A 26,837-nucleotide genomic window follows, 5' to 3' on the forward strand; every position below is an offset into this window, starting at 1 on the left:
AGGAGATCATCTTTAACGGGGAGATAATTCAAGTAATCAAGCAACCCTCAAATGATTTTCATACATTTTAAAGTACTGTACCTTAACTGATGGGCAGCATTTTTGCATCAGAAAGGTGCTGGAGAATTTCGCAAAACCTCCCACGTCTATTTCCCTGGCTGTAAAATGGAGTTGGCTACCACACCAACAGGAGCCGTTGTAAGGCTATTGCTGAGATACGTACAGCAAGCACTAAGTTGATATCACCTTTCTTTCATGAGGACTCCTTTTGATATGTTTTAAAAATCAGTTTCAGGACTGGCACTGTGGTGAAGTCGGTAAAGCCACTGCCTGCAGTGCCAGAATCCCATAAGGGCACTGATTCGAGTCCCAGCGGCTCCACTACCGATCCAGCTCCCTGCTAATATGCCTGGGAAAGCAGTGGAAGATGATCCTAGTCCAAGTCAGTGGGACCCTGCACGTGCTTGGGAGACCAGGAAGAAGCTCCCAGATCCTGGCTTTAGATCAGCCCAGTTCCAGCCATTGCAGCCATTTGGGGAGTAAACCAATGGATGGAAGATCTGTCTCTGCCTCTCTCTAATTCTTTTAAAAATAATAGCAAGTTTCTAGGGTAGGATTTAAAGATGCTGGTTAAAATGCCTGCATTCCATATCAGAGTACCTGGATTCCAATACATGGTTTTTGTCTCTTGATTCAGCTTCTTGCTAATGCAGACCCTGGGAGACAGTGGTGATGGTACAAGCAATTAGGTTTCTGCCACCCATGTGGGAAACCCAAATGGAGTTCCTGGTCCTTGACTGTTTCGGGAGTGAACAATTAGATGGGAGCTCTCTAACTCTCAGCCTCTCAAATAATGTTTTAAAAACTAAGAGCAGCAGTTAAGACACTGCTTGGGACACCAGCATCTTACTTTGGAATGCCTGGGTTCAAGTGTTCAAGTTCTGGCTCTACTTGCAATCTAGCTTCCTGCTAATGTGCTTCCTGGGAGGCAGCAGTGGGGTCCCTGGTACCCGTGTTGGGAAACTGGATGGGGTTTCCTGTTCCTGGCTTTAGCCTGGAACAGCAGCAGCTGTTGCAGGCATTTGAGGAATGAATCAGCAGATGAAGATCTCTCAAATAAAAATGAAAATTAATCCTCCGCCTTGCGGCGCCGGCACACCGGGTTCTAGTCCCGGTCGGGGCACCGATCCTGTCCCGGTTGCCCCTCTTCCAGGCCAGCTCTCTGCTGTGGCCAGGGAGTGCAGTGGAGGATGGCCCAAGTGTTTGGGCTCTGCACCCCATGGGAGACCAGGAGAAGCACCTGGCTCCTGCCATCGGAACAGCGCGGTGCGCCGGCCGCAGCGCGCTACCGCGGCGGCCATTAGAGGGTGAACCAACGGCAAAGGAAGACCTTTCTCTCTGTCTCTCTCTCACTGTCCACTCTGCCTGTCAAAAAATAAAAAAATAAAAAAAAAAAAAGAAAATTAGTATTTAGTAAGTAATTAAAAAAAACTCTGCAAATGGGATGTAAGCTTTGATTAAAGAGGATAAATCAGTTTGTGGATAACAAAAAAAATGAGTTAACCAAATAAGGAGGAAGAAATTCTATTCAACATGAGTAGGGGGAAAATACAGGGCCGTTCTTTTTTAAAAAAATGAATACAAGAATCCATTTATGCAAATAGCTCTCTAAGGAACATGTCTTTTTAGTAGGAGACAACTAGTATTAATTTCTCTAAGGGATCAGAGATAATTTCTTCCTCAGGAAAAAAAAATCACAAAAGCACCAGCCTCTGTCATCATCACACCTTACTAAAGAATAAAGCTTATGAAAGGCAACCTATAGTTCACCTGCCAGCTGAGGTCTTCTCAGCTGTGCCTGCATGATTCAAAAACAAGCAAAAAACTGCAGTGGAACTCACATAGGCCTAACATTCACATCAGAAATGGTTTTAGGAACAAATACAAATACTTTAAATACTAAAACAAGAACCAAAACTGCATTCAAGAAATTACTAAACTTTTTCTTTTATCGAAATGGGCATATGTATTCATTTTCATAGCATTTCATGGTTTACAAAGCTTTCCTTTGGGAAGAAGAAAGATGTTAAGAGAGGCCTCGAGGGGCTGGCACTCTGGCACTGCAGGAAAAGCCACTGCCTGCAGAGCCAGCATCCCATATGGTTGCTAGTTGGAGTCCTGGCTGTTCCACTTCTGATCTAGCTCTCTGCTATGGCCTGGGAAAGCAGTGGAAAGATGGCCCAAGTCCTTGGGCCCCTGCAACCCACTTGTGAGCCCAGGAAGAAGCTTCTGCCTTTGGATTGGCCCAGCTCTGGCTTTTGTGGCCACTTGGTGGGGGTGAACTAGTGGATGGAAGACCTCTTTCTCTCTGCCTTTCAAATACATAAATGTTAAAAAAAAAAAAAAAAAGAGGCCTAGGGCCGGTGTTGTGGTGTAGTGGGCTAAGCCGCTCCCTGCAGCATCCGCATCCTCTCCGGGCATAAACTCATGTCCCATTTGTTCCACTTCTGATCCAGTTCCCTGCAAATGTGCCTGGGAAAGCAGCGGAGCAGGGCCTGAGGACTTGGGACTCCTGTACCCATGTGGGAAACCATAAAGAAGCTCTTCTCATGCACACAGCCTTGGCTGTTGCAGCCATTTGGGGGAGTGACTCAGCAGATGTTAGATGTCTCTCTCCCTTTCTTTTCCCCACCAACTCTGCCTTTCAAATAAATTTTAAAATATTTAACTATTAAAAAGAAAAAGAAAATTAACTTGGGGCCAGTGCTGTGGCATAGCGGGTAAAGTTACCCTCTGTGAAGCAGACAAACCATTTGAACATAGGTTGAAGTCCTGATTGCTCCTCCTCGGATCCAGCTCCCTGCTAATGGTCTGGAAAAGCAGCAGAGGGAGACCCAAATGAAGCTCCTCGCCAGCCCAGCTCCAGCTGTCACAACCATTTGGGGAATGAACCAGCAGGCAGAAGACCTCACTCTCTGCATCTCTCCCTCCCTATTTCTCTCTGTACTGTGCCTCTCAAGCAAAGAAATAAATCTAAAAAGAAAAGAAAAAGAAAAAGAAGTAACTCCCAGGAAGGCAAAGCCCACTGGGGCTCACATTGTCACTCTGTGACTCAGGATTCCATTTGAAAATAAAAACAGGGGCCAGGGAGAAAGCTGCTGCCTGCAGTGCTGGCATCCCATATGGCACCAGTTCAAATCCCAGCTGCTCCACTTCCAATCCAGCTCTCTGCTATGGCCTGGCAAAGCTGCAGAAGATGGCCCAAGTCCTTGGGCCCCTACACCCACATGGGAGAACAGGAAGAAGCTCCTGGCTCCTGGCTTTGGATTGGCCCATCTCCAGCAGGTGTGGCCAATTGGGGAGTGAACCAGCTCACATGTGCGTGCGTTTTCGTTCGTTCTCTCTCTCTCTCTCTGAATCTCCTTCTCTAACTCTTTCAAATAAACAAATAAATCATTAAAAAATACTGCATATTACTCAAGTTCTATATATTTTTAAAAATATTTAAGACCTCACTGCTTTCCCTCAACAGGAAAAAAAAAGTATCTTAAACACAAGACTGTGTAGTGAGAGATAGAAAAACCACATTCTTACCATACGATCCAGCAATCACTTTGATACTTGACCAAATGTACTAGAGAATTACAAACTCACAAAAACCCAGGTAAAGATGTGTTCACAATGGCCACAACTTCGAAGCAATCAAGTCATCTCTCAGTAGGGGAGGGGATAAACTTTATTAGATCCAGAAAGTGGAGTGTTTTCAGTGCTACAAAGAAATGAACTATCACCTCTCGAAGACCAAGACCCTTAAATGTGTACTGTTAGGTAAAAGCAGTCAACTTCAAGAGTCAACCTACATGATTCCAAGTTTATGACACCCAGGAAAAGGCAAAACTACACACACAGTGAGAAGATTAGCAGGAGAAGAGGGGAAGAATAAGCAAGAAACAGAAGATCTTTGAAGCAATGAAACTGCCCTTATTGTAATGATACTACAATGTTGGCTACCTACCCATCATAGTACACTGTCAAAACCCTAGGGTGTACATCAAAAGTGAACATTAGAGGTTCCTGTGCCTGGCTGCTCCACTTCCGATCCAGCTCCCTGCTATTGCATCTGGGAACGCAGCAGCAGATGGCCCAACTACTTGGGAGACCCTGCAACTATGTGGCAGACACAGAAGAACCTCCTGGCTTCAGCCTGGCCCAGCCCTGGCCATTGTGGCCACTGGGGGAGCGAACCAGAGATGAAAGACCTCTCTCTCTCTTTCTCTCTCCCTCCCTCCCTACCTAATTCTGCCTTTCAAATAAATAAATCTTAAAAAAAAAAAAAAGTGAACATTAATGGAAACTCTGGACATTTGGTGATAATGCTGCTTACATATAGGTTCATTAATTATATCAAATCCTGACAATAGCGTAGGCTGGATATGTGGGGAGGAGTTACATGGGAACTCTTTGTATTTCCTGCTCAATTCTGCTCTGAACCTAAAACTGCTCTTCAAAACAAATTTTATTAACTCAAAACCAGTCTGGAAAACAAGTACTTAGATTAATTAACATTATTACTTTTATTTCTATTAAGATTCCTTAACATTAATAAATACTCTTAGCAAACTATGAAATCAGAGGTTCCCAATAACCAGTATTTCTGTACCCTCACATAAAAACACAAGACTACAACTCTTTCACAGCATGAAAAATCAGACAAGCACACCAACCTGCACATTCCCCTACTTACTCCTTTGCAGGTGTAGGCAGGAGCATCTTCCCCTTCCCTCCCCCACTGGTATACCTGGTGGAACAGGTAATCCTTAGGAGCAATGACTCTCCATCTAGTTGGCAAAACCATCAAGGCTCTTTAATGACAATCCTTATATTTCCAAATTCAGCATCATTTCCACATTAGCAAAGAAAATGCTTAGTGATCTGGAAGAACTAGACTGTAGTCCGGCTTTTGTAGAAATAGTTTGCACAGATAAGCAGCAAGCTGATATTTAGCTTTGGTATGATAGCTTTTGACCTTAGCAATTGGTCTGGTAGCCTACTCAGGGAAGAAAATTTCTCTGAGTAGGATTCATAAAACAAATGCAAAACAAAAGCCATCACTAAGGAAGCTGAATAGCATTTCTAACCTGTTAAATGGCAAAGAAGGATGCAAGTTTAACCGTCAAAAAACACCTTAAGTGAAAATCCGCTTCTTAATTTGCAATAAAATTATAAATCTAAGATTCTTCCAAAGTCAAAATGAGCTTTTCCACTCTGCTCCCAGCACTATTGGAGATGCTAATCCAAATTCCAGCCAATTGGAATTTTGGAATTCCAGGAATAAGGCAAATAAAAATGCTTTGAATGGCCTGCTTATAAGAAGTTAGGAAAAATATGCAAACCACCTTTTTCAATCAGGTAAATACATTTTGAAATTTCAAGGTTTTAGTTCTTGATACTGTAAGAAATTAAGAATAGGCCGGCGCCGTGGCTCAACAGGCTAATCCTCTGCCTTGCGGCACTGGCACACCGGGTTCTAGTCCCGGTTGGGGCGCCAGATTCTATCCCGGTTGCCCCTCTTCCAGGCCAGCTCTCTGCTATGGCCCGGGAAGGCAGTGGAGGATGGCCCAAGTCCTTGGGCCCTGCACCCGCATGGGAGAACAGGAGAACTGCCTGGCTCCTGGCTTCAGATCAGCGAGATGCGCCGGCCGCAGTGGCCATTGGAGGGTGAACCAACAGCAAAAAGGAAGACCTTTCTCTCTGTCTCTCTCTCTCACTATCCACTCTGCCTGTGTCAAAAAAAAAAAAAAAAAAAAAAAAAAAAGAAAAAGAAAAAGAAAAAAAGAAAGAAATTAAGAATAAGCATCTACAAATTCCGGAAAGTAACTTAGATCAGATGTCAGGATGATTTTCAGAGGGGCCCTGGGAGAGCTAACATTAGTCTATTAGTCAATTTCACATCTGATGTATGAACACATGACTGCTTATTAGCACCTTAAAGACATAATGGCTGGAAGATGATGGGGCATTCATGATCACAAGATTTGTGATTATAAAACTTGCTTTTGTAATATATAACATATCTAAAACACTATCTTGCTAAGAATTAAGGGACCAATCCCAACCCCATTTATCATCCAAAGATGGATTATAATCACCTTGATCTTGTATGTGTTGCAGAAACTCAAACTCAGGGGACTGATGAACAGCACCTTGTAGAAGAGATACATCTACTATTTAAAAAAAAAAAAAAGGCAAACAAAAAATTCACCCCAAAATTTCACCCATTCTAAAGAAGCCAAAAAACCTCTAAAACTAATAATCAAGACTAAGGGAGTCTGGGACTTACACCAAGAGAGTAAAGTGTTTACATTCTTCTCCAATTCATCACCCAAAACAAATCCTGTCATCTGAAACCAAATTCTATTTTAGGAGCGATCATCTCACAAAAATCCCTCTCTAAACCCATCCAATGTTCAAATTCAGTTCATTTTAACTACTTTGAAAACTTAGATAATTGGGCCGGCGCCATGGCTTAACAGGCTAATCCTCCTTTTGCGGCGCTGACACACGGGGTTCTAGTCCCGGTCGGGGCGCCGGATTCTATCCCGGTTGCCCCTCTTCCAGGCCACCTCTCTGCTATGGCCCAGGAAGGCAGTGGAGGATGGCCCAAGTGCTTGGGCCCTGCACCCGCATGGGAGACCAGGAGAAGCACCTGGCTCCTGGCTTCGGATCAGCGCGATGCGCTGGCCGCGGCAGCCACTGGAGGGTGAACCAACGGCAAAAAGGAAGACCTTCCTCTCTGTCTCTCTGTCTCACTATCCACTCTGCCTGTCAAAAAATAAAAAAATTAAAAAAAAATAAATTAAAAAAAAAGAAAACTTAGATAATTGTCATATTATTTCCTCCTAACATAGTAGACCAATTTTGGACAGCTAAGTTTCATTTTAACATGTCTTGAATTACCTTTTTTTAAGAAGCTAGCTTTTCAAATCATTCTTGGATAGTCATTTAAAGGATACATTCTGTCATTGCTGCAACATCCAGTTTGTCAATATCAGGTGAGCCAGGGCAACACTTCTTGAATTCTTTTCGAAGATCAAAAAATGAATAGAAGCATTCAGGAAGCAATACATTCTGGGGAAGGACAAGGTAGATACTATGACTTCAATCAATTTCAACATTTTCTTAATAACTAGGAACCTAAGGGTTGAACGCAAACGTATTTTACAAGTTTTTCAAACAAAAGATTTAATTTTTAAAAAACTTAATGGAAGACTAGATTTTTAATAGCTGCTGTTACTGAATTAGATTCTGGATACAAGTCTCATGGGCAAAAAACAAAACTATCTTATTTTAAAGCAACAAATCACATTTGCTCCATTAAGAATTCCATTCAAAACATTTCTGAAACTACAATACATTTGGACTATTGTGCTTTAGATTTTCTGGGTGACAATACTACACTTCTTCCACGGTAGTCACTGTAAAGCACCTGTGTTTTCAGGCAGCAATATCATCCCTCTCAGTTTTCATGTAGAAAACTGCAATTGGGTTCTTATAATGCATATTTTCAGTAATAGATTTAAACAGTAAATTCCTAATTAAATAGTACTATTTTTGTGCCAAGTTATATTTCAGCATTAGTTTTCTTGACCACTATGAGTACCCTAACTACATCCACGAATTCAAATTAGACTTTAAAAAAAAAAAAAAAAAATCCCAAATCCCAAAGGCAAAGAAGAAATGGTTACCTGTTGTTCTTTTGTTACAGGCACTAGTCTTGCAGTTAGTAAACAAAGCTCAACTGTCTGGACAAATATGAGACAACAGTTTCCTTTTTCCTGAATAATTAGCTGCTCATTGAATAATTTAAATATAAGTTGGGGCTTTTTTAAATCCTGAATTTATATCTTTCTTAAAATTTCAAAATAGATTACTCTGAATTGATCTTCTGTATATAAAGATAATTGAAAATGAAAAAAAAAAAAAACCCTGGTGTTAAATTGGAAATTGCATAGAAAATTAATTAATTTTAAAAAAATATCATGTAGGATCTCTGTCTTTAATGTGCTGTACACTGTTATTTAATGCTATAACTAGTACTCCAACAGTATTTTTTCACTTTGTGTTGCTATGTGGGGGCAAACTGTTGAAATCTTTACTTAATATATACTAAACTGATCTTCTGTATATAAAGAGAATTGAAAATGAATCTTGATGTGAATGGAAGGGAAAAAGGAGTGGGAAAGGGGAGGGTTGCGGGTGGGAGGGAAGTTATTAGGGGGAAGCCATTGTAATCCATAAGCTGTACTTTGGAAATTTATATTCATTAAATAAAACTTTAAAAAAATTTCAAAATAGATTACTCATTTACTGGGAATGTCTACTCATTTGTACACTAGAAAAAAAAAATCAAGGAAAAAAATCTTCAACGTTGGTTACTAAATATTTATAGAAGAATGTCTTCTATCCAAACTTCTTCCATTGAGTTTTATGAGTATTAGACGTGACCTGCTCACACTGTATTTGAAATGAGTATTAATGCATCATGGTCACAGCTTTCCAAAGGGTTCATTACCAAAAGAATCATGAATTCTCACAATTCCTTACAAAAACATTAATTAAAATTGTTTGCAATGACACAATAATTCATATGCCCATCAATGAAGGACTGGTTTAAATAACTGTATTCATTTAAGACATATTGCAGTATTTTATTCATTGCTTGTAGGAAATGTTGATGTTACATTAAATCATAAAGTAGGCTGAAAGGTTTGTATAGGATGCATGTTCCTTCTAAAATTAAAAGTCTTCTATCTAAATTTGGAAGGATATATCCAAATGTATTTACATTAGAGAAAAATAATATATCGTTTTCTGAGTAGTAAGATCATTGCATGCTTTATCATTTTTCTTTAATGAACATATGAAATTATGTTCATTATGATACTAAATTGTTTTAATTTCTTATACTTAAAGCTCCAATACAAGTGGCTCAGGAAAATGTCTGTTTTTTTCCTGAGGTTTCCCCATATCCAAAGCAGTCCATCCAAAATAACAAAAACAGTCATTTTACTCTGGCCCTAAAAGAAAAGGGCTAAGTCTCGGGAAATAATCCTCATATTAGTATATATCTATTTCTGGCTTAAGTTTATAGCAACTGATCTAGCATTTGATTTTTAAAAATGTTTTCTCCCTTTTTAATCCAATAATCACTAAAGCTCCTATAAAAAGGATTTTCTTAACCCTCAAGATATAGGAACCTGAGTTACCCTTCAAATGTTGTAAATTGTCATCATCCCTTTAACTCATCTCCCACCTTTCCCTACCTGGGAGAATAAAAAGAAATCTGCACTGACTACACTTGCCTGTGCCACCAGTTGTCAACCTACATCTTTCACTCCCAGACTGGCCTCACACAGTTACCTTACTTAATATCCCTTACTTCCAATTTTTTGAGCTTAGTAGCTGCCTAGCACAATAAAAAGTTACAGCTCACACTAATTGAAGTCATTAACATCAACTGTATTAACAGCAATTGGCTACACCGGGCTGGTAGTCTGTTCTTTCCCAGGGAGAGAAATCATTTTATCTACACTTAGCAGGCATTATTTCTCTTTTCATATTGGAAAAACAAAAAAAAAAAAAAAAAATAAGCAAAGGGAAAAGACAGGCTGACCCTACCTACCGTTTCAATACGAGATTTCCTTTTGAATCTGTCCTTAAAATCCAAGTGCAGTGTGTATTTCACTGCTTACAGGATTGAGTCTTACTACAGCAGTATTTGAAACGAAATGACTAGAATTTAAAAGATTCCTTTCCTTTCATGTTCCACACAAACAGGATCATCCCCGAGTGTTAAGACGGCCCTTTCCTCCCTACCAGGACTCATCTTTAACTTCAAAAATTCACACTATGTCGGCTTAGAAAAATAGAGAATGCCAATCATCTTGAGAACTTGCTGTAAGAAGACTTTTAACTCATACAGGGTGTCTATAAAATTACTGCAATCCCAAACGTCTTTGAAACTGCCATGCATTTTTGTTATTGTGGAAAATACGTCACATTCGATTTACCACTGTAACAAGCTCTAAGCATACATTTCATTGGCGTTAAGTCCATTACTATATTTTGCAACGACCACCACCAGCCATTTCCAGATTTCATAGCCTTTTCATCTATAGCCATTGATCAAGTCCCTCTACGCATCTTTTTAGAGGAGAAACCATCTAAAGGGAAAAGCCTCTCTCTGGTCTGCCTCAAGGTTCAACGATTTTCCCGGAAGCGGCGGCGCTCTTACCTTCTTGGAAGCCTCGGGATGCAGGATCTGCCTGACATGAAGCTGCCCATCGGTACAGAGACAGAAGGAAGTCCCTACCCCAATGTTCAGCTCGTTGCTCACCGACTGGTTGAACTGAAAGAACAAAACACAGGGCTGGACGGAGGCAGCATGGGGCCCCCTGGAGCCGCCCAACCGGGAGGGCAGTTTTCGCTCGGGGGTAGCTTGCCAGTGCCTTCTCCCGCCTGTCCCCTCGTGTGATTTTACGCTAAATTCGTTGCAGACTTGAATCAGAGGTTGCTTTCAGATTACATCATTCCCTGGTGTGACTTTGTTCTACTGCTTGGCTGGGCCAGGTTGCACACAGAACCCAAGTTTCTGATAGAGCAAACGTGGGTTATGCTTGTTCGTTACTCTGCAAAGTCGGCGAACACGTTTCCCAGAATACACAGCAGAAGTCACTTTCTCCTACGATTCGAACCTCGAGCGCCAGGGCAGAGGCCGTGCCGTGAGAACGCAGGGCAGTCACCCGTGCTCAGGTGTTGCGTGCCGCGCCCTCCCCCTGATCCTGCACTCATCCGCAACGGGGTTTTTAGGTCGCCCGTCAGGGGGAACACCAGTTTCACGGTGACCCAACGTGCAGCCCTACATGCTGGCACCTGCAAATCCTCCCCGGAGCTGGGGCCAGGGCCACGAAGGTGAGAGTGAGACCGAGCCCTTCTTCTGGGGTCGAGAAGACTCAAACCGGGCAGGAACCTTCAGGTTCCAACCAGAACTGTGGCCGCCTCCGGCGCCCGGCCCGGCCCGGCCCACACGCCCTACACCACAGCGCCCCCTGGCCCGGGCTGAGCCGCGGGCCCAGGCTGGAGGTGGGGGCGCCAAGATTCCAACTCCGCAAGTCACTCGCCAGGTACCACGCGGCTGACCCTCCCGCCTCAGGAACTACGGAAAAAGCAACTGAAAACGAACGAATTGCGGCCCAGCATCTCTGGGACCGAAAAGCTTAGAGGACCAACGACCCCCTCCCAAACGACCCTCCCCGGCCCCCAGGCTCGGCGCCCGCCCACCCACGCAGCCGGGCAGCGCCACCCCGCCCCGGGGACACGCGGGGACCGCCCCGGGAGTGCGAGGGCTGAGGAGGCTGCTCCCCGCCGGGGGCGGCGCAGCCCGGGGCTGTCACCTGTCGAAGCGCTTGGTCCAGCTGCGGCGCCGAGGCCAGGCTTTCGGCGTCTATTTTCGTTGCTTCTTTGCAATCTTCCGTCAGTTCCAACTGATCTGGTCTAACGAGTACTTCATGCAGCTGTCCCACCTCCGGAGGGCGAGGGGGTGGGGGCAGAGAAGCCGGGCTCAGTTTCCCCCTCCCTCAAATCCAGCAGCCTCTCTCGGGGCCCTCCTCCCCGGCCCGCCCGCCCGCCCGCGCCTCTCCAGGGGTCCGCGGCGAAATCAAAGCCCGCGAGCGGCCGGCGGCGGCCGGGCCCCCGCCCCACCCCCACCCCCACCCGGAGCAGGTCGGCACGGCCCTGGAGGCGGACCCCGGACCTCAGGGACCCCACCCCGTCTTTCCCCGGCGCCCTCCGACGGGCAATGAACCCGGCGCCGCAGCGGCGGGCCTCCCCACCTGAGCCAGGTTTCGGGAAAGGCTGAAATGGCTCCAAGGCGGCTGGCCACCAAGTTCGGTTTTACTCTGGATTCCCTAGGCCCTGGGTCCGTCCGGCCTCACAAGTGGGCGAAGAGCACTTGTTTACCGACCCCGCACCCCCGACTTCCCCGACACACTTCTTGCCCCCCACAGCGTGCATGTGGAGGGAAATGTGGAGAAAATACCTTCTTGTTGGCCAGATCCACGACTTTCCACAGCAGCAGGATCAGCTCCTTCTCATCCGAGCCCAGCTTGGCCCCGGTGGCCCCAGCAGTGATCCCAAAAAGCACCACCAAGTAATCCGGAGAGGCCGTCATGACGATAGGTGGGGAGGGGGAGGAGGGGGGTCGGGAGGCGGCGAGTGGGGTGGAAGCGAGGACGCGAAAGCCGGTGCTAAACCCGCTTCTGAGAGAACAAGAAAGAGCGCCCGCCCACCCCCCCCTCCTCGCGGCCGCCGGTGCAAAAGGCGGCAACCAACCACCCGAGCCCACACCTGGCCGCGGCTCCACACCCAGGCCAGGAAGGCGGGTGGGAAGGAGGGCGCAGGAGGCCTGCCCTTTTCGTATTCAATTGCCCGTGCGTCTAGGAAAAGAACCCGGAGCAGGGCTGCACCCCCGGGAGGCGCGCGCAATGGCTGAAAGCTTTTCTGTTTTGGGATGTGGCTCTACCTGCCCGCCCCTTCCCCCTCCCCCACGTGGTGCAGGTAAGAGACACCTGGCGGCGCCGGCCCATTGGCTCCTTCAAACCACGACGTGGCAGCGGTGGGGGAGGAGGCCTCCTGGGGAGGGGAGGAGGGGGCGGGAGACAATGGCTGGATGAATGGAGCGGCGAGGGCGAGCGGGGAGGAGGGGGAGGCCGGAGGGCGGGGACGAGGCGGTTGCCACCCAGAGGGTAACCAGGCCGGACGGGAGAGCGTGAGGGGTGAGCGGCGCCGAGCCGCCCGGGGAAGGGTCCCCGCTCGGAGAAAGGCCGGCTGTGGGGGCACGAAGCCCGAGGTCCCGAAGGGTCCAGCGCGGAGGGCCGGCCCGGCGCGGGGAGGCGAAAGGAGGCCAGAGGTGAGGCCCAGGGCGCGGCGCCCGCGGAGGGAGGGACCGGCCAACGGCAGCCGGGAGGTGGCGGGGGCAATTGCCGAACCCCGGAAAAGCCGCTCCCGAGCCCAACACACCTTTCCGAGCAAACAGGCCCTGCCTTCCTCCGGGCCGGAGCCCGGGCGCACTCCCGCGCCGCGCGCCCACCGTCGCCGAGGAGCCCGCCGCCAGGTCCCGCGCAGCAGGACGCCCGCGCTCACCGCGCGCCAAGCAGCTGCGGGGACCCCCGAGAGGACACTCAGACACGATGGACCCCACGCCCTTTTCTCGCCACGGCGCCTTTAATCGCCACGTCCTGTTTAGTCGTGGCTGCTCGTTGGAGACCTGAGGGTCCTCCCGGGCTGGGGCCCACTTCCTTTGAATTGCCTGGGGCCCTTAATAAAATGCATCTACCCGTGTGCCTAATAAAGGTTTCCCTGAGTCAGGCCATGCAAGTTTGTTGTTTTTGTTTTCCCCTAAAGTTCTCCCTCTGACCCCAGGCCCTCTGCTCCTGCCTTTTGGCTTTGTACGTGAAGGCGGGTGATTTGACGAAGGCCCCCAAGCCACCACCCCGGCTTCGGTCTGGGTCTGCCCCAGCCACCCAGCTGGTTGGCTGTGTGGTGGGTTGCATTGACAGTTCAGAGAGAAGCGCCCAAGGCGAAGTGTGGCGAAGTTTTGTGTTTCAAACCCGTCTACCCTAGAGAACAGATTTCCGTCTGAAGTGTTATTCGGCTCCGAGCGCCCAGCCCTTGGTGTTGGAGATGTTAACCCGGGCAACCCATCCCAGTACCAGCCGAGCCACTTTCCTGGACGCCAGTCCGGTCCCCCCGGCGCCGCCGCGGGTCCTTGCAGGCGTCGGTGCGGATGGAGGCGGGGCCGCCCTCGCAGCTCGCGTCCCCCGAGAGCGGGCGGAGGCCGGGCGGCCACACTCGCGGCGCGCCGGGGGCCCCTGCAGGAGCACACGACGCCACCCTCGTCGGCGCCTCGCGGGTCCCGGGCGCGTGCTCCGTCTCCAGGACTTGTGGGTGCTGGCCCGCAGCCGCAGCCTCTCTCCGCCCCGGCCTCGGGACTTCGCGGGGGCAGAGACTGGGCGCGGAACCGGGCCGGGAGGGCCGCGGAGAAACCACCCAGATTGCATTGCAATGGGGCGAGGCCGCCCGGAGGAGCCGGTTCCCCCGAGCCACCTCCCCGCGAGGCTTTCTCGGTGCGTGGTTCCCAGGTGCTCTGCTCTGGCGGGCACGGGAGGTAGCGCCTCGTGGGGGCGCGAGGGCCAGTGCTTGGCAGCCGCGGCGCAGTCGCGTCCGGAGGCAGGGGTTAGCCCGGCCCCGCCCGTTTGGATTAATCATTTGCGGGGTGCGTTTAAACAAACGCAGACTTTATTAAATCCGCGCGTTTACCAGGGACTTCGAGGTAATCATGAGTCTCCCAACTACACAGTGACTTGGGTTCTCCCTGCTTAAGCAGGTTGAGTTCTTGTTTGTTTTTTAATTTAACGTTTAATTTGTCCAACTCCGTTTACAAGGGCAGGGATTTTTTATTTTTTTTTTGCTCGAATATATTCTCAGGGCTTGGAACAGAGCCTGACATGCACTAGGCACTCACCAAATATTTGTTGAGTGATTGAAGTAAGGAACACCCACCCATTTTTTTGCAGCTCTTTGTCCAAGCCTAGAGCACAGTGCATCATTGCGAAGGGGAGGGTTTCAAAACGTGAATATACGGGTAAGTATATCTCAAATGTTTAGAAAGAGGATATGTCACTTCTCATCACACTTTGGTTAAATTTGTTAAACACAGGAATGTACAGGGGAAAACATGTCTTTATAATCCAAGCCGGTCCTGAACACGAAGATGTTTTCCCTATCGCCACCATCTATAAGTACGTAACTTTTAATAAGAATAATCAGCATGAGGCTTCTGGTAGGAACCTCGAGAGATTCATTCAAGCCCTCCTTGAGGAACACACCTAAACTCCCCAAACAAATGAGGTTCTGTTTATTTCTGTGACCTGGCAAGAGAAGGCTTGTAGGAGGTATCCACTGAAATATTAAGGAGTAGAGTAGAAATCTTGTCTGTAGTTGACTCTCAAAAGTTTCAGACCAAAAAATTTATGACTATATGGAGAGAGAATGATACACAGTGTAAGTACTGTAAGGTGTTGACATTGGGGACTTTGAGTGAGGAGATTCTTTATAGGATTCTTTGTACCTTTCTGTTAATCTACAATTAACTCACATTTTTTAAAAAATTTTAAGCATCAAGGGACTTATTGCCACCATCACCGTTCTGGTGTCTAACAAGACTTCCTTCTGTGCTAACCTAAACCTTCATACCATAGATAAAATGCTTAATATTTGTGTTTTCTTTTGAGGATGAAAGAAAGGGTCACCATTGTCTGTTTAACCATCCTTTCATGATGGTCAAGATTGTGCTTAAATACCTTTCATAGGTAATTTCAAGCTCTAACGTTTTCCTTGTGATTCTTATTTTCCTGCTCTCTAATTATCTTCATTGCCCTCGTTTGGGCCTTCTCCTCATTGCTGTTAGAGACCTGCTCTGGAACTAATGTGTCTGTGGGACTGACCGTGGACACAGTGCTAACCAGATGGCATTTCTTTTGACTCAGCACAGTTCCTTTTCTTAAGACTCCAGGAGCAGCACTATACTTTGGCTCCACTTGGTTGCCCTCTCTAGATCTTTTTATTATTTTTTTTTAAGATTTATTTATTTGAAAAGTAGAGTTACAGATAGAGAGAGGAAGAGACAGAGAGAAAGGTCTTCCAACCATCGGTTCACTCCCCAAATGGCCACAACTGCCAGAGCTAAGCTGATCCGAAGTCAGGAGCCAGGAGCTTCTTACGGGTCTCCCATGCAGGTGCAGGGGCCCATGTCCACTGCTGTCCCAAACCATTAGCAGGGAGCTGGATGGGAAGAGGAGCATCCGGGATACAAACTGGCACCCATATGGGATGCCGGCGCTGCAGGTAGAGGCTTAGCTTACTTCCTCACACACGAGTCATACCGTCTCTAGGTCTCTCTTGCAGTTCCTATTTGCATACACCTAGTCATTCTCTTATCTGTACAAAAGACTTCAAAACAATCAGACTATGAAAATGTTCTCCAGGGGAAGACAGGTTAAAGCCCTGGCCATATGGGCGCCGGTTCTAGTCCTGGCTGCTCCTCTTCCAATCCAGTTCCCTGCTATGGCCTGGGAAGGCAGTGGAGGATGGCCCAAGTCCTTGGGCCCCTTCACCCACCTGGGAGAGCCATAAGAAGCTCCTGGCTCCTGGCTTTGGATTGGTGCGGCTCTAGCCATTGCGGCCATCTGGGGAGTGGACCAGAGGGTGGAGGACCTCTCTCCCCATCTCTGCCTCTCTGTAACTCATTCAAATAAATAAAAATAAATCTTTAAAAAAAATGTTCTCCAATTATGTAGTGGTAATCGCTGCACAAATTTGTGAATACACTAGAAACCATTGAATTATTCATTTTAAAAGAGGTGAATTATATCTCAGTTTCATAAAGCAAATCAAATTAAAAATCTGTGTTCTGAGGTTACCACCAGTCATTGATATTTCTTAGTGCTTGAGTGGATGTAGTGTAAGAGACTACAGTTGCTACTCCTCGGATGAGTTCAGCCTCTGAAGTGGAGAGGTAAGGGGAATCGATGGTCAAGATAGCTAAATAAGTTATAATTTTCTATTAATTACTCTGTGCATTACGTTTAATAAATTACTGGTCTGAACCTTTTAATTGTAGACCATCTGTGTGGAAAAAGTATGGGTTTAGTAGTTGGCCCTGCCATTTGCTGGGAGAACCTTCCATCTGCTGATTCACTCCCCAAATGCCTTGAACAGCTGAGGCTGGATAATTCTGAAGCCAGGAGCCTGGAACTTCATCCGGGTCTCCTATTTAGGTGGCAAAAGCCCATTGCTTGTGCCATCTTCTGCTTTCCCAGGCACGTTAGCAGAAAGCTGGATCAGAAGTGGAGCAGCCAGGTCTTGAACCGACACTCCAATGTGGGATGTTGGCATTGTAAGCTAGTGCACCTTCCTTCATCTCATATGGGGACGGTGATGATATACACTTCATAGGTCTAAGGGGAGAAGGAATGTGTAGAGAAATGTCTTCCTTAAAACAAACCGAAGGAATTTCCGATTGAGGAGGAGTCTCAAAACAACAATCACAAAGGCTATTGATTCTCAGGCTTAGATTAAAGACACTATTAAGGTGTTTAAACAAGATTCCATCGATGGCCATGTCATAGGGAAATAAACGACAAATACAAATGTGCCAGGAATCTAGAGGATGGCACATCCATCCTGCTTGAACAGGGCATCCAGGGGAAAAACTCACCAACCAGGAAATTCTTCCCTACATACCCCTGGCCTTAGGCCCTTCCCTGCCCCCACCTCCACCCCTTTTCAGGAGTGCCTCCTTGCCTCTTCCAAGGAGTGGGAGGCATAGCAGCAAGCCTTATCCTTTAAGTCAAGCTGGAGGTGACAGGAGTGAGTGTAAGAAGAATGAGAGAGTTTGTTTCTCTTACTTCCTAAGTCCCTGGGCTTTCCTGGGGACTGCTTACTCACCCACCCGTTTGGCTGATAAAAAGCCAGTTTTGTCTTTCTGGCAAAATGTAACTCAAAGACCAGGAAACAGTTGTCACCCTGCTTTGTGTCTGTTTGAAGAATGTAAAGTGTTGTTAGGTTGAGATAGTCCACCTGGCAGAAACTGCCATTTAGAGAAAGTGAAGATAATTTTTATGACAGGCCTATATCCGTTCTTTTGGCATGTCGGTGTATTCCCACCTGTAAATGACTGAAAATCAATGCAAAGTGTCAGACCCATCCATCATTTATTTAACAAATAATCCCTGGCACCATAGCATGCACCAGGCACTGAAAACACGACAGTGAATAAAACAGTTTACCCCTGCGTGTGGAGACAAATCACAGGAACAAACGGATCACTACAACAGTGACGAGTGTTCTGCAGGTTCAGTGTGCAGACTGCGTAACAGAACAGGGACATAAGCTCCACTAGAGTTCACTGAGCAGTGACATCATTTGAGTTGCAGTCCTTGAGGAGATGAAATAACCAAAGGTAGGGACAGTTAAGGAAAAAGAAAAACCTCTGGGCAGCAGGGCGTGTGTGTTTATTACTTATTTTTATTTTCTTTTTGTTGGAAAGGCAGAGAGAGAGAGAGAGAGATCTTCTGTCTATTGGTTCATTCCCCAGATGCCCCTAAGAGGCTGGGCTGTGCCAGGCTGAAACCAGGAGCCCAGAACTCCATCCAGGTCTCCTACGTGGGTAGGAGGTCCCTAGGAAGTCACCTGTCACCTGCCAGGGTGCACATTAGCAGGAAGCTGGAATTGGAAGCACAGCCAGGATTTGAAACAGGCACTCTTATATGGATGTAGATATCCCAACCGACGTCTCAACGGCTGCACCAAATGCCTGCCCAGGAGTGACCCTTCACTTGCCCTGTGTCCAGTTGATTACCACATTTTGCTCCACTCACTATCTTTCTGTTCTTTATACAACCCCTCCTGGCTCAGAACCACAGGATCTTTTTCCTGAACAGCTCGATTGCACTACACAGTACATATAAATAATTCTTCTCCAAGGAGCAGCTGGGACTTGAACTGGTGCTCATATGGGATGCAAGCACTACAGGCCATGGCTACAACCTGCTGCGCCACAGTGCTAGCCCAAAGAACTTCAAGTTCGAATTGTGTGAAGGATATGTACTTTTAAAATAACAATTACTGTTTACTGTACTCTTGATTTCATGACAGGTTATTCTAACATCAAAAACTAATCTGAGTATACAGGATAATATTTATATTAATGATAGGAAACAATATAATGAAAAATGTATCACATCCTTAACTGCCTCATTCAATCTCACAATGGAAAAAAAAAATCAGGGTTTTGAGCCAATGCCTTAATCCTTCCTAAAAATTATCAATGAATTGATTTTCCTAAAACTCGCTTTTTTTCAATATTTAAATAAAAGTTTGTACAAGTCCAGAAGTTCTAGATGGTTTGAAGAAAACTGCTGTAACCTACCTCTTCTATTTTCCTTATCACTTGTCAATAACTTGCAGTTACGATTAACACCTTTGTGTTACAGCTGTGGTATAGAATATGTACCCTTGGGGCTGGCGCCGCGGCATAGCAGGCAAAACTGCAGTCTACAGTGCTGGCATCCCATATGGGCGCCAGTTTGAGACCCGGCTGCTCCACTTACGATCCAACTCTCTGCTGTGGCCTGGGAAAGCAGTGGAAGATGGCCCAAGTCCTTGGGCCCCTGCACCTGCATGGGAGACCCGGAAGAAGCTCCTGGCTTCGGATCGGCACAGCTCCAGCCATTGCAGCCACTTGGGGAGTCAACTAGCAGATGAAGACCTCTCTCTTTCTCAACCCTCTGTGTGTAACTCTGACATTCAAATAAATAAATAAATCTTTAAAAAAGAAAAAAATACCCTTTAACTGAAATCTCAGTTCATCTGTGAAGCCTCCCACAGAATCAAGTCCTTGGCCATTAACCATTATGGATCATTCCTTAAAGTGTTGTTCTGCCTTGCTTATGTCAAGTAATTAGTGAATACTTTTCCTAAAATTATAGACATAATTGATGGTCACATTCCTTATGGCCACTTCCATTTCCACGGTTAAATTCTTGTCTTTATGTGTATTTCATCAACTACTAGAAATTGCTCATGCTTAGAATAGAGTAGGATGTAACCCATGTCGTGGTGCAATGGCTTCAAGTCCTGGCTGCTCTGCTGCTTGTTGTTGTTGTTTTTAAGACTTATTTATTTATAAGTCAGAATTACAGAGAAAGTAGGGGAGATGGAGAGAGAGAGAGAGATCTTCCATGCACTGGTTCATTCCGCAGATGGCCACAGTGGCTGAGGCTAGGTCAGATTGAAACCAAGAGCTTCTTCCAGGTCTCCCATGTGGGTGCAGGGGCCCGAACACTTGGACCATTCCCCACTGCTTTCCCAGGTAAATTAGCAGGGATTAGCAGGATTGGAAGTGGAGCAGCCACAAAGAGTGCCCCTGTGGGATGCTGGCTTTGCAGTGGTGGCTTTACCTGCTAGGCCCCTAGGCCCAGCTTTCAATTCCAGCTTCCTGCTGATGTGCACCCTCGAGGCAGTAGGTGATGACTCCAGTAAATGAGCCCCTGCCCCCAACAAGGGATAGCTGGCCTGAGTCCTGGGCTCCTGGCTTTGGCCTGGTCCAGCCCTAGCTGTTTCAGATATTTGAAGAGTAAACCGTGGCCAGCATTATGGTGCAGAAGGTTAAGCCTTGGCCAGCAGTGCTGGCATCCCATTTGGGTGCCGGTTGAAATCCACTTCTGATCCACTCCCTGCTAATGCACCTGGGAAAGCATCAGGGGATTACCTAAGACCCAAGTCCATGGCCCTGCCCCCACGTGGGAGACCCAGAAGAAGCTCCTGGCTTCAGTCTGGCATAGCCCTAGCCTCTGTGGCCATTTGGGGAGTGAAACAATCTCTCTGTCCCTCTTCTCTCTCTAATTCTACCTTTTATTTTTTATTTTTTTTAAAGATTTATGTATTTATTTGAAAGTCAGAGTTAAAGCAAGACAGGGAAAAGAGAGCAAAGACATCTTCCATCCTGTGGTTCACCTCCCAGATGGCTGCCATGGACATTTGGGGAGTGAACCAGCAGATTGAAGTCTCCCCTGCCCCCTCTCTGCCTCTGCCTTTCCAATAAATAAATAAATAAATAAATAAATAAATCTCGGGCCACCGCCGCGGCTCACTTGTTTAATCCTCCGCCTTGCAGCGCCAGCATCCCATATGGGCGCTGGGTTCTAATCCTGGTTGCTCCTCTTCCAGTCCAGCTCTCTGCTGTGGCCCGGGAGGGCAGTGGAGGATGGCCCAAGTGCTTGGGCCCTGCACCCGCATGGGAGACCAGGAGAGGCACCTGGCTCCTGGCTTCGGATCGGCGCGGCCATTTGGGGGGTGAACCAACGGAAGGAAGACCTTTCTCTCTGTCTCTCTCTCTGTCTATAACTCTATCTGTCAAATAAATAAATAAATAAAATTTTTAAAAAAAGAAAAATCAGCCCCATTCATAACACCATCAAAAAGAATAAATAGGAACAGATGTGACACAGTGGGTTAAGCCACTGCTTTGACACCCACATCCCATAGGAGATGTGCTGGTTTGAATCCTGAACTCTCTGATTCTGATCCAGCTTCTAGCTAAAGCACCTGGGAAGAGAGTGAATGACAGCCCAAGTACTTGCATTTCTGCTACCCACATGGGAGACCCAGATTTAGTTCCTGGCTCCTGGCTATTGAGGCATTTGAGTGGTAAAACAGTAGATGGGCGATCTCTGTGTCTTGCTTTCTGTCTCTCTGCCTTCCAAATAAATAAATAAAATATTTTTAAAATGGGCAAAATATTTGAATGAACATTTAGGAAATGTCACTAAGCACATTAAGAAGAAAATGCTCACTGTTTTTAGTCACTGGGGAAATTAAAACCCCATGAAAGTACCATTTTATTTTTTATTTTTTGACAGGCAGAGTGGACAGTGAGAGAGAGAGACAGAGAGAAAGGTCTTCCTTTTCTGTTGGTTCACCCCCACAATGGCCGCTGTGGCCGGTGTGCTGCTGCCAGCGCACTGCTGCTGGCGCACCTTGCTGATCTGAAGCCAGGAGCCAGGTGCTTCTCCTGGTCTCCCATGCGGGTGCAGGGCCCAAGCCCTTGGGTCATCCTCCACTGCACTCCCGGTCCACAGCAGAGAGCTGGCCTGGAAGAGGAGCAACCGGGACAGAATCCGGCGTCCCGACCAGGACTAGAACCCGGTATGCCGGTGCTGCAGGTGGAGGATTAGCCTATTGAGCCGCGGCACCGGCCGAAAGTACTGTTTTATAACCACTAAGTTGACAAAAATTTAAAAAGGCAGACAGTAACATTTGTTGGCAAAACATGGAGAAATTAAAGCATTCATACATTGTTGGAGGGATTATATAATGGTACAGCCACTGTGGAATAATTTCACTATTCTTCTAAAGGTTAAACATTGAATTACCACATGACTCAGCAGTTCCACTCCCAGATACATGCCCACACAATATGAAACCATATGTCAGTCTAAAACCTTGCACATTAAATGTTCATAGCAGCATTATTTATAATAGCAGAAATGTACAGTCAACCCAAATGCCCATCAACTGATGAATGCTAAACAGAATGTGGTATACCCTTACAGTGGAATATTATTCAGCCAAAAACAGTAATGAAGTACTGATATGTGCTACAAGTTGGGTTTACCTGGAAAACTGTAAGTGAAAAAAGTCACGAAGGCCTCATATTATATGGTTCCATTTATACAAAATGTCCAGAATAGACAAATTCATAGAAATAGCAAACAGATTTGTGGTTGTTAGGATCTGAGAGGGAGGAAAAAGGGAGCTTCTGCTGATGAGGCTGGGGTTTCTTACTGGGGCGATGACATGTTCTAAAACTAGGAAGTGACGTTGCTTTTACAACTCCATTGATATGCAGGAAGCCACTGAACTGTATGCTATAAAAGGAGGGATTTTATGGTGTGTGGATTATATGCCAATAAAGCTGTTATAAAAAAGAGAACATATACAGCATTAAGTTGTCTCCCTATGCATTTCTTCCTCTTAGTAGAATCAGACTAAGAGCTCTCTTCAGCCTTACATATTGTATGTACTCAATGAACACAATAAATCCTTGATGAGCCAGTGATTAATTCATTGATCTAATCTTTGTAAGACTTTGTTTAGGACGTTGACAGACAGTTGGAAGGATTATTCCATGCAAAGACAGTGGCTGAGCAAAGGCAAGATGGAAAAGTACAGGGCTGAAGCAGCCAGTAATTCCCCTTTGGCCAGGAGAAACAGGAAAGAAAGCAGTCCAGGAGCTGGTGCTGTGGCACAATAGGTTAGGCTGCCATCTGCAGCCCCAGCATTCTGTATGGACCTGGGTTGAAGTTCCAGCTGCTTTACTTCTGATCCAGCTCTCTGCAATTGGCCTGGGAAAATCCGGGAAAGATGGACCGAGTACAGCCATCTAGGGAGTGAACCAGTAGGTGGAAGATCTCTCTGTAACTCTGTCTTTCAAATAAATAAATAAAATCTACCTACTAAATTTGTTCAACATTTGATTATTGCTAAATATTGTTTGCTAATTGATGGTTTTGCTAACTAAAATTATTTCAAACAAAATGCTGATTGAGTCTCCCCTACACCTTTTCCTTCTTCCTTAATTCAGTCAAAAGAGCAGAGCGGTTGCTCCAATTAGAACAAAACAGAAATATAAAACTGTTTCATCTTTGACCTGGCCAGCTCTGCCCTCTCTGAACCTCTGCTGGAAAAGCCAGAGGTGACCTTCACTCTGCATACACACAGCCATCTGCAACTTTCACACAAGCACACAAAGTTGAAAGTCAAAAACTTGCTGTTTGCATCTACCTACCCAGATTCCTTCCTTAATCCCTTTCTTCCTTCCTCCCTCTCCCCCTCCCTCCCCTTCCTTCCTTCCACAAGTATTTATCAAGCACTTGGAGGAATTGTGCCAGGTACTGGACATGGCAGCAAACAAGTAAACTACACTATTAATGTATGCCATAGTTGCCAATGTTGAGTTGAAGCATTTCTATTGGACTACCAGCAACAATGTTTTAGAAGCAGCTTCAAAAATCTATATAATATACAGTTTGGCACATGCTCACTCGGACTTACCCCTAATGGTAGAGCTAGAAACATGCAAGGGAATTGCAAGTCAATCCCGTCAAGGTGGCATGTACCAATGCCATCTTACTAGTCAAAATGATCAGTTTAAGTTCATAATTGATCATAATGACAGGATTAAGTGTCAAAGGGATCACATAAGCAAGACTAGTGTCTGCTAATAATAACTTTTTAATAGAATTAAAAAGGAGAGAATGATCCAACATGGGAAGCGGGATACACAGCAGACTCATAGAATGGCAGATGTCCTAAACAGCACTCTGGCCTCAGAATCAGCCCTTAAGGCATTCAGATCTGGCTAAAAAGCCCATGAGAGTTTCTCAAGGCATGGAAAGCCAAGACACTGTAGCAAAAAATAATAATAATAACCTAAATGAAATATCTCTGCGAGTGAGATCCCAGCGGAAAGAACAGGTCATCAGAGAAGGAGGTACCTTTCTCTGAAGGGAGGAGAGAACTTCCACTTTGATTATGGCCTTGTCTAAATAAGGTCGGAGTTTGTGAACTCTAGAGGCTTCCATAGCCTTGGCAGCTCATGACAAGAGTCTTGGGTGATTACTGATGTCATAAATAAGAGTGTCAATTGTTAAATCAATAACGGGAGTCACTGTGCACTTATTCTCCGTGTGGGATCTCTGTCCTTAATATGTTGTACTATGTGAATTAACGGTAAAACTAGTACTCAAACAGTACTTTATACTTTGTGTATCCGTGTAGGTGCAAACTGTTGAAATCTTTACTTAGTATATACTAAGTTGATCTTCTGTATATAAAGATAATTGAAAATGAAATGGGTTGGGAGAGGGAGTAGGAGATGGGATGGTTGCAAGTGGGAGGGAGGTTATGGGAGGAAGAACTGCTATAATCCAAAAGCTGTACTTTTGAAATTTATATTTATTAATAAAAGTTTGGAAAAAAAAAACTATCTAGGGGGCTGGTTCTGTAGCTTAGCAGGTAAAGCTGCCGCCTTGCAGTGGTAGCATCCCGTGGGGGCCTGGTTGGAATTCCAGCTGCTCCACTTCTAGTCCAGCTCTCTGCTATGGCCTGGGAAAATGGTGGGTGACCCAAGTCCTTGGGCCCCTGCGCCCGCCAGGGAGACATGGAAGAGGCTCTGGCTTCTGGCTTTGAAGACATGCAGCTCCTGCCGTTTGTGGCCATCTAGTGAGTGAACCAGTGAATGGAAGACCTACCTCCCTCTCTCTCTCTCTCTCACTGCCTCTGCCTCTCTGTAACTCTGCCTTTCAAACAAATAAATAAAGCTTTTAAAAAAAAAAAAAAACTCTAGTAAATTTCCTTTTAGTCTTCCTTGCATTTGTGGAATTAGAATTGTTCAAGGATTTTATATTTAGTATTCCATCTGTTACTCAAATCTATTAAAAGAAGGTGAGGCCATCTGGGGAGTGAACTAGCGGATGGAAGACCTCCCCCTCTCTCTGCCTCTGCCTCTCTATAACTCTTTCAAATAAATAAATAAAATCTTAAATAAAAAAAAGGAAGGCGAGGGCAGGTATTTTCATCATTTACAGATGAGATCAATGGGGTTTGGAGAGGTTAAATGATTCCTGCAAGTTCCCACAGCTGGGAAGAAGCAAAGCCTGCTTGGGAGCATAGCTGTGACTCCTAATTTGTTACTTTTTCATTACCCCTTGCAGAGAGAGGAAGGTCTGGCTGCTTAGGGGCAGCTGCCTCTGTCAGTGAATACACAATATGGCAGCAGAAAACACTTAGGTTTGCTTTTTCTAAATTTTTAATGAACCAGCAATGTGTTTATTGTAAATTTCATAAATAGGCAGCCATCCAGAAGCAAAGCAATGAACATAGCAGATGGGGATGCTGTGAAAATGTATTTCTGTGAGACTTAGAAGTGAACATGTAGTGACAGCAGAAATCAAGTTTGTTTTTTTTAAAGATTTTTTTCTTTATTTGAAAGGTAGTTAAGAGAGAGATCTTCCATTCACATCCACTGGTTCACTCCCCAATGGCCACGGCTGGGCCAGGGCCAAGCCCAAGCCGGGAGCCAGGAACTCTATCCAGGTCTCCTACATGGGTGGCAGGAACCCAAGTACTAGGGCCATCTTGCACTGCTTTCCCAGGTGCCTTAGCAGGGAGCTGGATCAGAAGTGGAGCAGCCAAGACCCATATGGCAAACTGGCACTTCCACCTGGAGTTGCTTAACTCACCACAGGTGGAAGCCTAACTCATCATCACACTACAACCTCGGCCCCAGAAATAGTATTTAGGCTCTGGTCTGTCGCAGTGAATGCTTTGTGAATCTTGATGGAGTTGTCTCCTGGAGATCCCTCTCACTTACCTTAGCTATTTCTGGCCAATGACTTCCAGAGCGTAAATTTGATGACCTGCAAAGTGCCTGGTGCGCTGAGAATATAAACAAGAATGAGGCCCCATCCCAGCTGTCAGAGCTCAGTCTATACCAGGTAAACAATGAAAATACAGTGGTGAACACATCATACAAAGGGCAAGTACTATAAAGACACAGAAGTTTTCCTAAGAAGGTTAGGACAGAATTATGTGTAGTAAACACTCCTTAAGAATAGTTCTACATCTAAAATCTGAAGTCTTTTTGTAGTTTTAAAAATGTTTATTCATTTTATTTTTTGAAAGGCAGAGAGAGAGATTCATCTTCCTCCAAAGCATGCGCAATGGCCAGAGCTATACCAGGCCAAATCAGGAGCCAGGAATTCCATAATGGTCTCGTGTGTGGGTGGCAGGGACCCAAATTGAGCCATTTATTGCTGCCTCCCAAGTGCATTAGCAGGAAGCTGGATCCGAAGCAGAGGCAAGAATTAATCCCAGGTACTTGGATACTAGCATTCTCAAGTGGCAACTTAACCCACTGCATCACAAAACACCAGCTCTTTTTTTTTCTTTTTTTAAAGTTTTCTTTATTTATTTGGAAGGTAGAGAGGGAAAGACATTCTCTTCCATCCTCTAGTTTGCTCTCCAAATGCCCTCAACAGCTGGATCTGGCCAAAGCGGAAGCCAAAAGTCAGGTGCATCAGCCAGAAGATGCATTGGAATCCTTCTCAAGTCAGGCACTCCAAAATGGGATTCAGGCATTCCAAGCAGCAGCTTAA

The 26,837-nt window shown here is 45.9% G+C and overlaps 1 protein-coding gene across 1 annotated transcript in view; it reads right to left on the bottom strand.

The window, feature by feature from the left end:
* The window catches only part of ESRP1 (epithelial splicing regulatory protein 1), a 63,200-nt gene extending 50,971 nt beyond the window's left edge, over window positions 1-12,229 (bottom strand). Inside the window, exons 1-4 of the mRNA XM_062189500.1 lie at window positions 12,098-12,229; window positions 11,454-11,582; window positions 10,295-10,408; window positions 7,014-7,128 (exon numbers count right to left, since the gene is read on the bottom strand). Coding sequence (XP_062045484.1) covers window positions 7,014-7,128; window positions 10,295-10,408; window positions 11,454-11,582; window positions 12,098-12,229 — 490 coding nt within the window. The remainder of the gene's footprint in view (window positions 1-7,013; window positions 7,129-10,294; window positions 10,409-11,453; window positions 11,583-12,097) is intronic.
* Window positions 12,230-26,837: the final 14,608 nt, after the last annotated feature.

The sequence above is a fragment of the Lepus europaeus genome, chromosome 4 (genome assembly GCF_033115175.1).
Source record: "Lepus europaeus isolate LE1 chromosome 4, mLepTim1.pri, whole genome shotgun sequence".
Taxonomy (NCBI): domain Eukaryota; kingdom Metazoa; phylum Chordata; class Mammalia; order Lagomorpha; family Leporidae; genus Lepus; species Lepus europaeus.